At 40.6% G+C, this 16,883-nt stretch overlaps 1 protein-coding gene across 1 annotated transcript; it reads right to left on the bottom strand.

Moving 5' to 3' along the window:
• Positions 1-16,495, bottom strand: gdi2 (GDP dissociation inhibitor 2). Its single transcript, XM_047390318.1, has 10 exons — positions 16,341-16,495; positions 12,865-12,972; positions 12,548-12,647; positions 11,789-11,923; positions 11,504-11,702; positions 11,273-11,404; positions 9,141-9,240; positions 6,717-6,888; positions 6,408-6,607; positions 1-1,076 (listed from the first exon to the last, which is right to left on the bottom strand). Exons 1-10 carry the CDS (start codon positions 16,383-16,385, stop codon positions 924-926), a joined length of 1,344 nt encoding a protein of 447 aa, XP_047246274.1. The 5' UTR covers positions 16,386-16,495; the 3' UTR covers positions 1-923.
• Between the last annotated feature and the right edge of the window lie 388 nt (positions 16,496-16,883).

Here is a 16,883-nt window from a genome sequence, read left to right as displayed (position 1 = left end):
AATTTTTACTCCGCAGTACAGAAATCATTTGAGCCCAAGCCATGTGTTTTTTTTTTTTTAAACAGTTGTTCAAAACAGAGACAAGGTTCTTATCAGTTCAATACTGCAGCCGTATACATTTGGTCCTTCTTAAGTAATTACAGTGAACCATATTTGCCATCTGCTGTCAATGTGTAAATGGTGTTGCAGGACAGATCCAAAAATCTGCTGCTTTCTAGTAACTCCAGCTGTTGAGAATAGTTTCAGGTAGTTTTCCCTTAGTCACTATCGTGACTTGGCTTCTTGGCAGTGTCAGGGGTAAGACTGTGTGAACTCGAATGCATGTTAACTCAAATGCCGTTTCACATGGCTGCTGTTGCAGGTTTTGTTTGCTGAAATTACGACACACCGCAACAAACAGACTTGCACAAGATTTAATACAAAAGGACAAAGCCAAAGCCACCTCTCTTTCCGTCAGACATGGAAAACAAACACCTGCAGAAACAAAATGGTGTTTGCAAATATTTTACATCTTGTAGAACCTGAATGATGACAAAATACTTGGACCCCACCCTAAACCCATAATTTCTTATGATACTGATGAGGAATTCTTTTTTGATTTAGGGTCTTTGGATAATGCTTCACCTAAACATGATGACTCACAAGAATATTAAGTACTGTCTAATAGGCATAACTGTATTTAGTGCAACATCCACCCGAATGAGATCTGAAAAAGCAATGCTCCCTTTCTGAACCCTTTCCAACAACATTATTTCATATCTTTCTATAGATCATAAACTTCCACAGTGGGCAAACCCTATACCTGGATATTTGGTTAGCCCACCCATGGATACGTGTTTCTGTAGTTTATCTATTCGTTTTGTTTTTTAAGAATTCCATATTTTTCGTCTTTGATAATCTGGAGTACTGTGGATGTGTCGCCTCTACTCTGCAGCGTCACCAAAGATGTCCTGCTTTCTGCGCTCCATTTCAGCAAAGTCAAAGTCTGAACCAGTCATTCGCTTATAGATGTCCTTGATGTCATCACAGGTGGTCTCAAAGTGAGTTGTGGCGTCATATGAGCGAGAGATGAAGATCTAGGAGGGACAAAGAATCAGACAATAAACATTTCTGCCGGGCACACAATGAACTAGATCTGTTAAGTACAGAGATGATTTGTTTCAAACTTCAGCTTCATGTTCTCAGCTGACTTTCTACAGGCCTCATTAAAAAAACAACTGTTTATTAAGGCAGTTATGAATCTAGTCATCTGCACTGATCACAAATGAGTCATTTTCACATTCTGTTTGGTTTTACTTTATTTTTTAAAACATCCAAAAAAGTATTTTTAACCCCATAAAACGTAAGACATTTAAGACTACATCTTATCGTAGAAATATATGCAAAGCCAACCCCTTCCTAACAACTTTTATTTACAAACATTAATTGGTGCTTTTGCTTGTTGTGAATTACATTAATGTCATGCTCATTTTTGCTGCCTAGATGAACACTAAATAACTGATTCAAAATGCTGCACCTAGACTGTTACCCTAATCCAACATGACATTTGCTTTTACTGCTTCACTGATGAACCTCAGCTCTATAATCAAATATGGGAATGGGTACCAAATTCCATTGCTCTTACCGAGTACCTATTCACGTAAAATCTAACAGTACTACAGTGTCTTGCGAAGGTATTCGGCCTCCTTGAACTGGTCAACCTCTTGCCACATTTCAGGCTTCAAACATAAAGATATAAAATTCAAATTTTTTGTGAAGAATCAACAACAACTGGGACACAATCATGAAGTGGAATGAAATTTATTGGATGTGTCAAACTTTAACAAATAAAAAACTGAAAAGTGGGGCGTGCAATATTATTCGGCCCCTTTACTTTCAGTGCAGCAAACTCACTCCAGAAGTTCAGTGAGGATCTCTGAATGATCCAATGTTGCCCCAAATGACTGATGATGATAAATAGAATCCACCTGTGTGTAATCAAGTCTCTGTATAAATGCACCTGCTCTGTGATAGTCTCAGTGTTCTGTTCAAAGCGCAGAGAGCATCATGAAGACCAAGGAACACACCAGGCAGGTCTGAGATACTGTTGTGGAGAAGTTAAAGGCCGGATTTGGATACAAAAAGATTTCCCAAGCTTTAAACATCCCAAGGAGCACTGTGCAAGCAATCATATTGAAATGGAAGGAGTATCAGACCACTGCAAATCAACCAAGACCCGGCCGTCCCTCTAAACGTTCATCTCGAACAAGGAGAAGACTGATCAGAGATGCAGCCAAGAGGCCCATGATCACTCTGGATGAACTGCAGAGATCTACAGCTGAGGTGGGAGTCTGTCCATAGGACAACAATCAGTCGTACACTGTACAAATCTGGCCTTTATGGAAGAGTGGCAAGAAGAAAGCCATTTCTCAAAGATATCCATAAAACGTCTCATTTAAAGTTTGCCACAAGCCACCTGGGAGACACACCAAACATGTGGAAGAAGGTGCTCTGGTCAGATGAAACCAAAATCAAACTGTTTGGCCACAATGCAAAACGATATGTTTGGTGTAAAAGCAACACATCTCATCACCCTGAACACACCATCCCCACTGTCAAACATGGTGGTGGCAGCATCATGGTTTGGGCCTGCTTTTCGTCAGCAGGGACAGGGAAGATGGTCAAAATTGATGGGAAGATGGATGGGGCCAAATACAGGACCATTCTGGAAGAAAACCTGTTGGAGTCTGCAAGAGACCTGAGACTGGGACGGAGATTTATCTTCCAACAAGACAATGATCCAAAACATAAAGCCTAATCTACAATGGAATGGTTCACAAATAAACGTATCCAGGTGTTGGAATGGCCAAGTCAAAGTTCAGACCTGAATCCAATCGAGAATCTGTGGAAAGAGCTGAAGACTGCTGTTCATGAACGCTCTCCATCCAACCTCACTGAGCTCCAGCTGTTTTGCAAGGAAGAATGGGCAAGAATTTCAGTCTCTTGATGTACAAAACTGATAGAGACATACCCCAAGCAACCTGCAGCTGTAATTGCAGCAAAGGTTGGCGCTACAAAGTATTAACGCAAGGGGGCCGAATAATATTGCGCGCCCCACTTTTCAGTTTTTTATTTGTTAAAAATGTTTGACACATCCAATAAATTTTATTCCACTTCACGATTGTGTCCCACTTGTTGATTCTTCACAAAAAATTTGAATTTTATATCTTTATGTTTGAAGCCTGAAATGTGGCAAGAGGTTGAAAAGTTCAAGGGGGCCGAGTACTTTCACAAGGCACTCTATGTTTTGGTACCTAAATGCATCATTGTTACGGCTACTCTCTGCCTCAAACTGAACAGGTGTATTCCTCTTCTTCGTCCCTAGTGCGATTTAATGGCCTTTAATACCACCTCCTTTTCTTTTGGTTTTTCCAATGCTACACGGCAAATTAGTTTTGCCTCTGTGTCCAATGACGCTGTGGCAGAAGTGTGGGAAATGTAGGAATTTGTCACCTGTAATATAGGAAATTGGTACGCTCAACTATGTTCAAATTGCACTGTTCAATGAATAGGATTAATTGGAATGTATGTACCTGACTTTTGTGAAATGCCTTGAGACGACATATGTTGTGAATTGGCGCTATATAAATAAACTGTATTGGGCTGACTGAGCAGCTGCCTCCCTGGAGGATCCAAACATTTATGTTTTGTCGTTTGTAGTAATTTTTGTTATGGTGCAAGAGGAGCGTTCTATAGGTGTTTTCGGATTGTTTAAGCCTGCAAGTATTTTCAAAGCATGTTTGTGTGTGTAACATGGACTTGTGGTGCATTTGGGATTTCATAGTCGAGCATACCAGTGTCCTGCATTTTTCATTACAAATTCCTATATTTCCCAAATTTCCAGTCATGGCAATCAAGTCAAGTGCACCCGACTCTTTGGGAGCCTTTAGAGGTTGTGTCTGGGCAGAGAAAATTAATTAGGATATAACACTTTAAACATTGTTTGTTTTATTCTGCTTTGTTTAGTTGTGCTTTAAATTGTTTGGGCCAGGATAGGCCCCGAAGGTCTCACCTGAAGCCATCAGTGCTACTAGCTGTATTTTGTAAAGTTAACAACTGTTAAAGAGTCACTTTACTCCAGTAACGCGAGCTTGTCCAGTGTATCTGTTTTCTCTTCCTTTTCTCCCACTAACCTACATAAATATGACTGCATACTCCTCGGAATGGGCGAGATGGTAACTGTTTATCCCTGTTGCTAACAATAAGCTACCTAAGCTACCATTAGTTCTGCTGTGGTTACAAGATAGTTTGTGCTGTTTGCAGCCCCCAGTGCTAGAAACACTCATTAGCATTTGTGTTAGTGGTACTGAAAGGTATTCATCGAACTTAGGGGGTTGGTTAATAGTGCCAATGCTACTATTTTCTTTGTTGTTAGCTAAGCCACCAATTCCAGATGTGACTTCACAGTAAGGTTGGGCGATATTTAAAATTTTTTCAAACAATATTCGTCAGTCCAAGAAATGCTGATGGGTGATATATTCGCACTGGTGACGTTTGGGCTTTTTTGTTGGCAGAGCAATGTAAACAACCAAGTATTGATTTGCCAGTTTAGAACACAAATGTCCAAAAATGGAGGAACTAGTTAACAAAAAATATATCAAGTTGCCAATTTGGGATTAATTCGTTGAAACCGGAGGAAAGAGGTAAACCACGGGATGCAACTAAAGCAGTGTGCTGCTTATGCAGACGTAAAGTGCCAGCAAAGGCCTCGAACATGATGAACTTGCATGAGCATTTAACATTTCGATGTGGAGACCTTTTCCCCACTGAGCAGCTTGTGTGACAAGAAAACATGGCTCTTAAAAAAAAAAACAACAACTTGGGGCAACGTTCAAAGCTCTCCCGGAAGTGGGAGAGCTTTGACCATATTTAGGGGGAGGCTGGAGACATAGAATCTGAGTGAGTGGACTATGTTCTCCACCTCTATTGTCGATGCTGCCGCCCATGGCTGTGGCTGTAAGGTCTGCGGTGCCTGTCGCAGCAGGAATCCCCGAACCCGGTGGTGGACACCAGCAGTAAGGGATGTCGTCAAGCTGAAGGACTTGTCCCATCGGCTGGTATTGGCTTGTGGGACTCCCAAGGTGGCAGACGTGTGCCTTGAGGCCAAGCATGCTGCGGATGTGGCAGAGGCAATGGAGAAGGTTGGCCTCAAAGCAATTCTGGCAAAGCGTCCGACGCCTCAGAACACTGGACCAGCTCTACACCCTCTACAGGGTGCTTGAGGGTTCATGGGAGTTTGCCCAACCGGTCCATATGCATTTTGTAGACCTGGGGAAGGCATTCCATCATTCCCCTTGTTGTCCCCTGTGGGGGGCACTCCAAAAGTACGGAGTAGTTGCCCTTATTAGGGGGCCGTCAGGTCTCTGTACAAGTAGAGCGGGAGTTTGGTCCTCATTGCCGGCACTAAGTAGGACCTGTTCCCACTGCCCTTAGTCACCGGTCCTGTTCATAATTTTCATGGACAGGATTTCTCGGTGCAGCCAAGGGCCAGAAGGGGTCTGGTTTGGTGATCAGTGGATTTCGGCTCCTCCTCTAGTACAGCGAAAAGAAACCAAACTAAGCCCGTTCTGGCTTCTCTTTATTGGCTACCTATAACATAAGAAACCCTCAGTAGCATTATCCTGTCCTACTTAAAACATTATCTCATACTAACCCACAAGAACACTGTTCGGAAGAGGCAGCGTTTTTATTTGGCACCTGCTTTTCCAGGATCAGAAAGGGAGGCAGAGTCACTGGTTTTTAGGCTCCTCTCTTCCTTAACACCTTCTCTGTATTCAAAACCAAGCTAAAATATTTCTCATTAAAAAGCTTTTAGTTAATCACTGACTAGTTGCATTCATTTTTCTACTTAATTCCTAGGATGAGTGCTCCCGTGCTACTTGTTTTAATGTCATAATATGTTTAATATGGTCAACTTTTAAATGTCTGGCAGGAGCAGGACCTGTTGTAGAGTGCTGCATACAGTTGAATCACTTTTTGATGAAAGCAAAAGTCCCACAAAATCCCAAACCATCTTTGATGACTGAAACAATTTCTCTGCTGACATCTCCTCTAACTCAAGACCTACTTTGTCTTTAGTGCTTTCCATTCCCAGTACTGATCTGCCTACTACACTTTGCATCTTTGATAGATTACGGGCCATTTCTTTTTAAAAGAACTAAATGATGCAAACAAATCCCAATATAAGACAAGACAGATTTTTTTTCTTCGCCCACTGTGTCCCTATCTATTCTCCCTATTAGTATAAACGAGCAGGAATGCTTACTTTGGTGATTTTTCATTTTATAGCATGGTACAACCCCAGAAAGTAAAGCAATATTTTCAACAACTTGCGAGCCAACTAAAAACTGCCATCCCACTGAACCTACCTGGCTTTCAGTGCCCAGGTCAATGGGTTCATACAGATCACTGATGCTGACAAATTTCTGCTCAATGGGCTCCAGGAGGTCAAGGGCAGGCTTGATTTCTTTCTCGGGATCGTTGGTCTCCACTGTGGTGCTGGCGATTGCAATGTATTTCCCCGTTGCAGCCACATTGTGAGCAAAAGAGATCATACAAACGTAGATGTCTGTAAAGAGAAAAACTAGTTATTTGACAGTTTTACTGTAAATAAAATATTTCCATCTTAAAATGTTCCCCAACTGTGGATTAACTTCGTGTGTTTGAATGAGTCTCACCGTGCTTCCTGTTAACCTGATTCTGTGGGATGATGATCTGGCAAGAGTTGATGTCACCGGTGTTGGCGATGGGATGACTCATGATGCAGATGACTCTGATCACCTGACCAACTTTTTTCACATGGTCCATGACATAGCTAGGGTCGCAGATCAGCTGTTTGCATTTTGCAATCTGGGTTGGGGAAACATACAAGAGGTTCAGGGGAGAGAAACAGAATAAAGTATAGGTGAGAGGAACTTAACATTTTAAACTAGGCAACCATAGTTGGACATAGAACCCAATACAAAATTAAAAATTGGATAGTTAAGACAAAAAATTGGTAGAGGTGCTAATTTGTAGTCCACATTTTAAAATGAAGGCCTAGGAATTCCATCTGTATTAAGGTCTGACAGCCTGCACAGTTCCTAACAAGAATATTGGATCCATGGCTGGGCTGCAGTCCTCAGATTATAATTAGATTTATGGTTTTAACTACTGCCATGATGTGCTTGTATTGATGTAATAATGCCGATTAGCAATTGAATGGAATGAGCCGATTTTCAGAATGACTATTTTCTATAACATGCTGAGACAGCTCTGCTCTTCATTCAGGCTTTAATAGAGAAAGCGACCCTTTGTTCAAAAGGATAAAACCGCAAGTTGACTGTGCCATGTCTTTCCTCCCCGTTACCTCGTCATTCAAACTGCCATGGAAAAAAATGGATTCGGAAAAAGTGGCATCTCCAGTTCTCGAGAGCCACTGTCCCAAAACACTGCTCCAGCACACACTAAAAGGCTGAATGACCTCCTCAGTAAGTTCTACAGACTGATGGTGACGAGCCATTCATTTCAGTCAGGTGTGTTGGAGCAGGAATGAATCTAAAAGTTGCAAGACAGTCACTAGAGGCTTTAGAAAGAAGACCCCCAACTCTAGAATATACACACACACACACGGACTGTTGCTTGACAATGCTAACTAATAGGTAATTTAAAATGCTGAAGGCAGTTTTAAAAGGTTCACCCTATAATCATTTTCTGTCAAGTTTGACAGCCAGTGCTCTCTCATACAACACTATGACATTGTGGTCCAAAGAAAGTGAGCTCCAAGGACAGTGCTGAGAAGAAGCGGATGATGTGCATTGAATTACAAAAAGAAATGATCAAAAACCATGACCAAGGCATGTGTGTAGTCTACAATCTGCAGCATACTGAGAAAGAAGGAGACGATAAAGGCTTTAAAGTGCTTTAAAATATTTTCTAAACAGTGGAAATTTAGAAATTAAAATATGGAAAGAAAATATTACAGCAGCTAAAGAATAAATCCCCCAGCAAGTCTTCAACTCTGACGAGCCAGGCCTCTTCTGGAAGAAGATAGCAAGGCGGACTTGTATAAGGGTGGGGGAGAAGAGGACGACAGGCCACAAATCCATGAAGGACAGGCTAACCCCAACCACTGCACGCCAATGTAAGCGGTGACTGGAAGATTAAGCAGCTGCTCGTTTATCATATGGAAACCCCAGGACTTTCAAGTCATATAAGGCTCTGACAGAAAAATTGGGAGGGTTAAAAGGGTTTTCCAGCTCTAAAAGGTGATACAGCTTCCTTTAATTCTTCACCTTTTCTCTGAAGTCATGTGCTCCAATGTAAATGGGAGCAATGGCAATAACCATTGTTAAATGTTTATTAAACGTGTAATAAATGTGTGCATTAAACTCTGATCAAGGTTTTGATCACAGATGCACAATGTACTTTTCAAAGCTATTTGTAGTTCCGGGTTTCTGTCAAACTGACTAGCAGATCCCAATTTTCCTCCTCAAAACTATAATTAGCAGCATTTCCCAACTGAAAATTTCGTTTAAAATTGGAAGTCGTAGCTACAGCCCTCCATACTACTGGGTAGAGGTGTTTGTACAAATACAATAAAAACTAAGAGGAACTACTAAATAAGAGAGGAACAACTGAACATCTCCTTTATAGATTAGATTACAGCTCTAAAATGAATTTTTCTTACTGTTACAAAACAATGTGTTGGTGAGTGTCACTGTCTTTTGAGAACTCTGCATTTAAGGGAACCTGTTTTTTTTTACATAATTAACTTAACATGAGCACAGCTCTCTCTCTAGTAACAGGTTTTGTGATTACAACATACCTGGAATGCCATTTTGTGCACACTTGTGCATATTTGTCATTTCCATTTTGATGGGGAAAATATAGCTGCCATTTAAGCTAATATTTAGTGTTAATGGAAGTTTTCCAAGAAATTGACAAATGTTTGGACTGTGAAAAGACAAGCTGGACGTGGAAACTAAATAAACAGCTGCATCCCTGGTTACGGTAAACATTTTACCATTACCAGAGAGACTTTCTTCTTTTTCTACCCGGCACCAGAAAGCATGAAGCTGATAAGCCATGATTAGAAGCTGGACAGAGACCAGTATGCTCACCTCGCCCTCAGACTTGACTCCCACCACTTTCCCGTTCTCCATCACGATCTCTTCTATGGGCTTGTTCAACATGTACGTCCCACCAAAGATGGCACTTAACCTGTTGGCGAACCAGATAGAAAACATTCCAACAAATCTCACAAAAGCTTTTAATAGGTACATTCTGTCAGCAGATTCATCCCAGTACTAAATGAAAACTACAACTACTCTGCAGCAAAGAGATGTGGCTCATAACCTGTTTAACAATCCCACTTTCAATGTATTGATACTGAATGTAGCTTACAGAGGGCAAAAACATACAGGAAGTGTGAAATGTTTCCTAAATCCTAGCATTTTTCTTAGGCAGGTTCATGATGTTTTTAGGAGCTACACTGCTACTGGTTATTTTAAATTAATGAGAGTTAACTGAGCAGAATGTTCTTCAGCAGAAATTATTCTACAACTGAAATTACATTTAGTAAAAAAAAAACAAAAAAAACAAAAAAACAATCACAACTTGTGATTTGTTTGATCAGATGATTCCAGGATGCCATACAGGTTAGTCTTCTTGGAAGACTAACCTGTAGCTGAACAAATATGCCACTGACAGGAATCTCAACCAATTAATGTCTGAAAAATAATGTAATTTAAAAAGGGACCTATTGTGCAAAATTCATTTTTGATCATTTTTATACTTCAATTTGGGTTTCTAATGCTTCTACAAACAATCCAAACGCAAAGTCAGTCACATTGTGGAAGACAGTACAAGTCTGTGCGAATAACTTCACCACGGACTGCTTTGAGAACTCGCATCGGTACCCGTCAAGATTTGCAGAAAGACTGAAGAAAAATTGAGTCCCTACTATTTGAGGCAAATCGGCAGATGACAGAAAGGCAAGTAACTATTGTTGTCTTATAGGTTTTGTTTTGTGTATGAAGTGCTGGTTGGTGGTGTGGCCAGGTACAGCTAATTTTCATAAAAGTGACAGAGCCCTAAAACAGCTCATTCTGAAAGGAGCTGTGGCACCCTCCTGCAGGGGGACATCAGCCAAGCTGCTGCTGCAAACAACTTAAAGGTCACCTTATACAGATGATACATTTGGCTGTCTTTCAGAGTTTAACCCTGTCTCTCATAGACATAGCTGCTGGCTGAGCTTCTACTGTGACTATGTGCTCTTTCATACTCCAGACTTGAAAACTGGCTCAAGGTTCATCTGCTTAGCTGTCTTTCTCTCCTAGATGAAGCCACTAAAGGAGCTATACCATTAATGTTTTACTTTTCTTTCCCATAGAAAGTACTCCTGGATCAGTGCTTCTGTGTTCTTTTTGTGTCTCTGCTCTGTTCTCTCAAACCCCCAGTCGGTCGTGGCAGATGGCCGCTCACACTGAGCCTGGTTCTGCTGGAGGATTCTTCCTGTTAAAAGGGAGTTTTTCCTCTCCACTGTCGCTACATGCATGCTCAGTATGAGGGATTGATGCAAGGTCAATGCCAGTGACTGTCCACTGTCGCTACATGCTCATCCAGGAGGAGTGAATGCTGCAAGTCACTGACTGGATGCAATCTGCTGGGTTTCCTTAGGTAGAAAAAACTTTTAACCAATTTGAATAAATAACTGAATCTGACTGCACCGTTTAATAGCTAGGATTAATTGGAATATATGTACCAGACTTGAAATCTGTATGATTTAACTGAATTTAGTTTGTGAAGTGCCTTGAGATGACATGTGCTGTGAATTGGCACTATATAAATAAAACTAAGTTGAATTGAATTATTTGACAAATGCAACTAGTAACTGATATATTACATGCAACATACTGCAAGCTGAGCAGACTTAGTTCTTTAGACAGGAACCCAAAGAGCCCTGCAGGCTGTACATCAATCACACTTTACTCTAATGATTAAAGAGTCTCACGAGTTTGTATTTTTTAATTTAAAAAGCTGCTTGTTGTAATATACCCAAGATCACCTTAATAATTCTTCAAATATATCCTTAATGCCTTAAAATGCTTTCCCCCTTTTTTTTCCACTTTTGCAATATGGGCAACATGTGCAGAAACAAACGGAAAAGGTGGCTCCACCCTAAATGTTAGTTTATTTTACACTGCAAGTGCAACACACACACGCAGAGTAGAACCCAGGAAGAGTTTCGTACCTGGCAAAGCCCTGTGGCAGTTCTCCCAGGCCGTACAGAGGGTAGAGGTACGGGCTCTTGCCGTATCTGGCCAGAGACTCGCTGTAAAGCTTTATTCTGTTTATTGTTTCGATGCAAGGTAGATCCAGGTATCTGAGGGAAGACAAGGAGAACTTAAGTATCCTGAACAATGCCATGCTACCCCTCCCCCACACTGCATACAATAAAACCGTAACCACAAGCAGCACTGACTCATCTGTGCGGTAGAGTGCCAGGGAGTGCCCGGTGAAGTCAATAACTTCCTGTCCAAGACTGAACTTCTGGAAGATGGCCCTCATTGTTGTCTTTTTGGGATCAACGCCTTCCATGGTTTTAGGGTCATTCTCGTCAAAGTTGGCAACGAAGACCAAGAACTTCCGGAAGCGGCGCTTCTCAAACAACCCCATCAGGCCTTTAGCAGACAAGGGTGAGCATTGAGGGAAGTTGCTGCTTAATCCGAGCAGAGATCAAACTTTTCTGTGTTTTTACTACACTTACTAGATGCCAGGGCCTCTGTCTCTGTGGAGGGGACTTTGTAGATTTTCCCCCCCTTGTACACATAGCTGCCTTCGATCACCTTGAAATCCAGGTAGCGAGTCACCTGTGTGATCAGCAGCATGCGAACCAGCTGACCTGAAAAACACACCAGAGTCACTTTCACTAACTAAGACATACATTATCCTGTAGCTATCAAAGTCAGTTTTTCTCAAATCATTGATTGCTCTCGGCCGCTTAAGTTCTTATTTTTAATGTTTGTGTAAAATAACACTTTCTTCTGATGAGAAAATAATATATTAGTATAATACTACAAATACAACATTTAAAGAAATACAGAAGCTCAATAACTTAGGTAAAAAAAAAGGCTTTATTTCAGTATTTCAAGTCAAAAAGGAAATTGTCTATATTAACTGCATAACAGTAATATATTTCAAGTTTTTATTTTTAGTTATTTTGAATATTGCTTACAGCTAACTAAAGGTTTTTCAGAAAATGTTAACATTAAATGAAAAATGGAAACATTTAGTTGCAAAGAAGCTGGCCTACCCATCAGGGTACAGTGCCATCATCAAAATAAATGTTTAAAATACAAGTTTCACTTTTTGAATTGAATTTCTTAAACTAACTTTTGATGATATTGTAACTTATAGAAATGCCTCTGTATTGTAGATACTCAGCTGTTCTGCTTCCCAACATGTATGGTTTTAAGTGACAATTCAAAGCTGCGTGCCATATTCAAGGTGAACAGTAAAGGAATACCATTAGCCATGAGGAACTTTGGGACGAGGTCTACATTCCAATCTCGTCCCTTTCCCATCGACTCTGGAGGGCTGCCAGGAAGGCTGAAGCGCTTGTAGACCTGCAGAGAGGAAGCAAATCCAACCATGATCAACAGTCGCAGTTTCAGCCCTGACTTCTGGAATCAATACTCTCACTAACCATGCAGACGGAAAGGTGGTGTATGTTTTTTCTCAATATTTGTATTTTTTAAGTAAAACAAAGTGCTTCACCTGTAGCACTTTCCTATTAAAGTAAAATCAATCTGACCAGGCTGATTAGTTTTTAGGGCAACTTACATCTTCCAATGGTGTGATAGAAGCACTCTCAGCTCCATAGTATGAGTTGCGGTCCATGTGAAGAACCTTCTTCCCCTTTACTGACATGATTCCTGATAATATGCATTCCTGAAAAAAAAACCCACAGGATTAAAAGATTAAATGTCAAACCACTTTATAAAAGTCTGACAAATACCGACTCCCCTCTTTGCATTGTTCCAGTCAATAAAGAACAGGACATTTCAAGTCAAGTCCGTAATGAAGGGAAGTATGTGTGTTTGCTTTGTTCTGGAATTCATATACATCTGAGGCCTTAATGAGATTATAGCAGAAAGTTTGCAGAAGTAAGCAGATGTGATATGCATCATGTGACTGGAAGCTTTAAACAACTTTTACTGTAATAGGCTTTGAGGGGACAGGACAAGAAAAAAAAGCAGATCATGAATAAAAGGTTTGACTTGTGGAGTGATATGAGGCTGAAGCCAACCTGCCCCATGTAAACTTTGACAGAATGCTCCACACAGTAAGAGCCACGCTAACAGATACAGTGTGGAAACAGGCAGACAACAAAGCCTATAAAACTCAATGGAAGCAGAGTCGAAGTCCAGGTTAGCATTTAACACATTTTACCCTACCGTTAAAGTAATTTCACCACGCCTAATGTGTTTTAGTCATAAATTTGCTTTAGTCCAGCGGCCTAAGGAAGTCCAAAACGTTCTAATAACGAGGAAGATGATGTAAATAGTTTGATTAAAATATGGACCACGTGGGTACGGCGGTGGCACAGGGGTTAAGCGTGCAGACCACGTACAGAGGCTATAGTCCTCCACGCAGCCCAGTGGCCTTTGCTGCATGTCATCTGCCCTCTCTTCCCATTTCCTGTTGGTCAACTTACAAAATAAAACCAATATAGCGTAGAAAGAAAAAAAAAAAGACCACATATAGGCTTGAAAGGGAAAAAAGTTTTGTGGTTGGTTCTTTTTATTCTAGCCTAACTCCTGCAAACAACAAAAACCCTTTTAGCGTTTGGTATTCTGAGTAAGAAAAAAAGAAGCAACAGTAAATGTTTTTTAGTTGAGGATAAACCCAAAATAAAATGCTTATAAAATTATTAGACCTATCAGAATGCAGGCCTTTCTTATGAGAGTTTGAGTTAAAAAATGATGTTATGAAGACTTATTAACCAATCTGCCCCAGGACTGAATATGATATCTTGTGCCAAGCGGTTTCCTTATACAGAAATAGCCTTAGACGGTTGGGAAGACCCACACCAAGAGGGAATGGCCTCACAGTTAAAACGACAGGGTATTTCTCCGTTGGTAGAGCTGTACTCTCAGCACAGATGACACACGCAGGTCAAATGGTAATAGGTTAAAAGATAGCTAGAGGCAGAAGAGCCTTAAACAAAGAAGGGTCAAAAATTAAGGAGGAATCAAAAAGTCATACTGAGGATCTTAAATTATTTTTCACTAGAGCTTCACAGCATATCAAATCACAGTCATCATTACAATATTACTATACAATATTGGAACTGCAGAGGACTGCTGGGATGCATATTTGAGAGGCCAGAATATTTAAACTCTCCTTGCAAATAATACATCTGGCCAGCTGGATGGACCTTCCCTGCCGTTTATTCCCATACCTAATATAGATCTTAGTGACCAAGGGAGAGTGGTGAGAGATATTAGAAAAAGCTGTGAGAAAAATATGGGTTAAATGCAATTGATATAATTGCAATATTCAACAATAAATTCACATGTTCCCCTAATATTGTGCAGCCCTATTTTTTTTTTTTACTTTAACACCAAATCAAATCAGTAAAAACACAAATGTAGCTGACACATTGTTGCAGATTGTTCCACCTGTACTTAAAGATCACGCTCATCTAGCAGCAGAGTGCATAAGGATTCAAAGGTGTTAAGTTAGGGAATGGAATAATAACAATATATTAAATAAAAAAATTGTTCAGTGGAAGAAATCTTTCTAGATAAGCTTTTGCAGTTTTCTCTTTGGTCTGACCTGGACAAAATAGATTTTAAGACCACGTTTTCTGCGTTTCTGACTAAATATTAATGTTTTATTGCTTTGATTGTGCCCCGTAATTTAACCACTGAAACGACCCAGAACTGTAACCCAAATTAATTAAAAACATAAATGTATAGCTCATATATTTGTGATACCGTTTCCATCTATACAGGACCCGTGTGACTGAGAAAGAGGAAGGTAGACACAGTTGAATTCTCTGGTTTGCATTGGGAACTGAAACCTACAAAGCTACACCAAGCCACTAACAGTGTCTTGGTCTGCATGTGTTTCGACTGGCTCTATTGAACCGGACTTTCAGAGTAAGTGTAGTATATTTTCAGTTCCAGACCTGTTCAGACCACACCCAAATGTGAGTTTGAACAACACTGTTCCTATCAAATTTTAACGCACTATGTTCTACTATATTCTGTGTTCTATACAATTATCTCTCACAGCGCAGTTCAGCAGATTGAGGAGAATGAGGAAAAGCAATTTGGCTCCTCAGACATAGCATAGAGCTGTTTGTTAACCAGTAATAAAGCCATCACGGGATATCCATGGCATGCTCTGTTCATATAAAACTGACTGCAAGTCAGGAGGCCTTCAGGAATCTAAAACTCAACACAACATGGCTTAATACCTCAGAAAATCTCACAACATATTAACTGAAGCAGCGACTCTACGTGCCTCCTCAAAGTGTCCACGTTAAAACACAGAGGGGTGTGCAATTAAAAAAGTTACAAGCGACAGTTTCAGTTGGGTAAAGGTCTAAAAGTGTAAAGGATGAGTGATCTTTGCAAAGGTTTACGACGGTAAATTTCGCCGCCACGATTTCCGTGTCTTTTCCACTAACAGCCCAAGCGGAAATATCACGATGTTTGAGTTTAAAAGGTTGTTTGGTTGCACTATTAATTTCACCAAATTAGCAGAAACCAGTAGGAATAACACAAAAGTGGCACCGAAAAAATTATTCTGTTTTCAAACCATAACGCAAAAACATTCGTGAAAGTTGCGAAATCAAGACAAATTAGTTTTCTAAAAGTGGCCTTGCTAACGCTAGCGGATTTATCCGCCTTTTAATCTTGTCTCGGCAGGGAAATGCTCAACAAAAGCTGCGCTTTACATTCGATATTTTGTGAATTATGTGTTTAAGTTGACGTCAGAGTAAATACATTTTGTATAGACAGAAACTAGCTGCAAGGTTGACTCCTCTCTCGCAAGTTTACCGTTATAGGAGTAATCTTTCAATTGACAGCAACTAGCATCGTGCTAACTGTTTGCCTTAGCTGCTCGGTTTCGTGTTTCCATTACTGTACATCAAACTGCCGCTCCCCGTCAGTTAGGTGCTAAGCTAGCTACTTAGCTAAGTGGGCCTAGTTAACTCGAAGCCAAGCTGTCAGGCACCAACTACACTAGTAACAGGTTGTAAATCACGTCTGCGGTCTGGTTTGCATCATATGCCGCATTCTCACCGTAAGCCCGGTGCCCAGGACGATAACGTCGTACTCTTCATTCATCTTGCAGGGCTTGTAGTCTTCTGCTCCTGGCTATCGGGAAAGAAGAAAATGGAGATCTGCGAGACTGGAAATGAAAAGGGGCTGCAGCTCAGCGTCAGGCGCGTGACGCAGGGGGCGGGGCTTCCTAACATGTCAATCTCCACCGGAGAGGCGCAGAGTGTGATTGGCAACTTGCCGCCTACCTATGAGGAAATATCGTCGCCATTTGACACACTACAGGTGCAATGAAACAGCTGCAATAGGATCACAGGAGACACACATTTATTCTGTTCCTTGAAAAGCAACACTAACCCTCCAGGTGTTTTGTAATGCATGGAAGGATACTCTTAATCATTAAGAGCACTGTATATAATCCATGGGTAAAATATATCAGGTCTGCTAAAAATGATCCAATCTATATTATGCTCAAAAGATATTTAAATCTAAGCTTAAGTTTAGAAGCAGAACAAATTCCACCATGTTATAATTTACAAAAAAGATGCCAAATTAGAGAAGATG

The sequence above is a fragment of the Girardinichthys multiradiatus genome, chromosome 17, assembly GCF_021462225.1.
Source record: "Girardinichthys multiradiatus isolate DD_20200921_A chromosome 17, DD_fGirMul_XY1, whole genome shotgun sequence".
NCBI classification, from domain to species: Eukaryota; Metazoa; Chordata; class Actinopteri; order Cyprinodontiformes; family Goodeidae; genus Girardinichthys; species Girardinichthys multiradiatus.
Note: the sequence above shows the minus strand (reverse complement) of the source record. Positions and strands in the feature narration are given on the sequence as shown.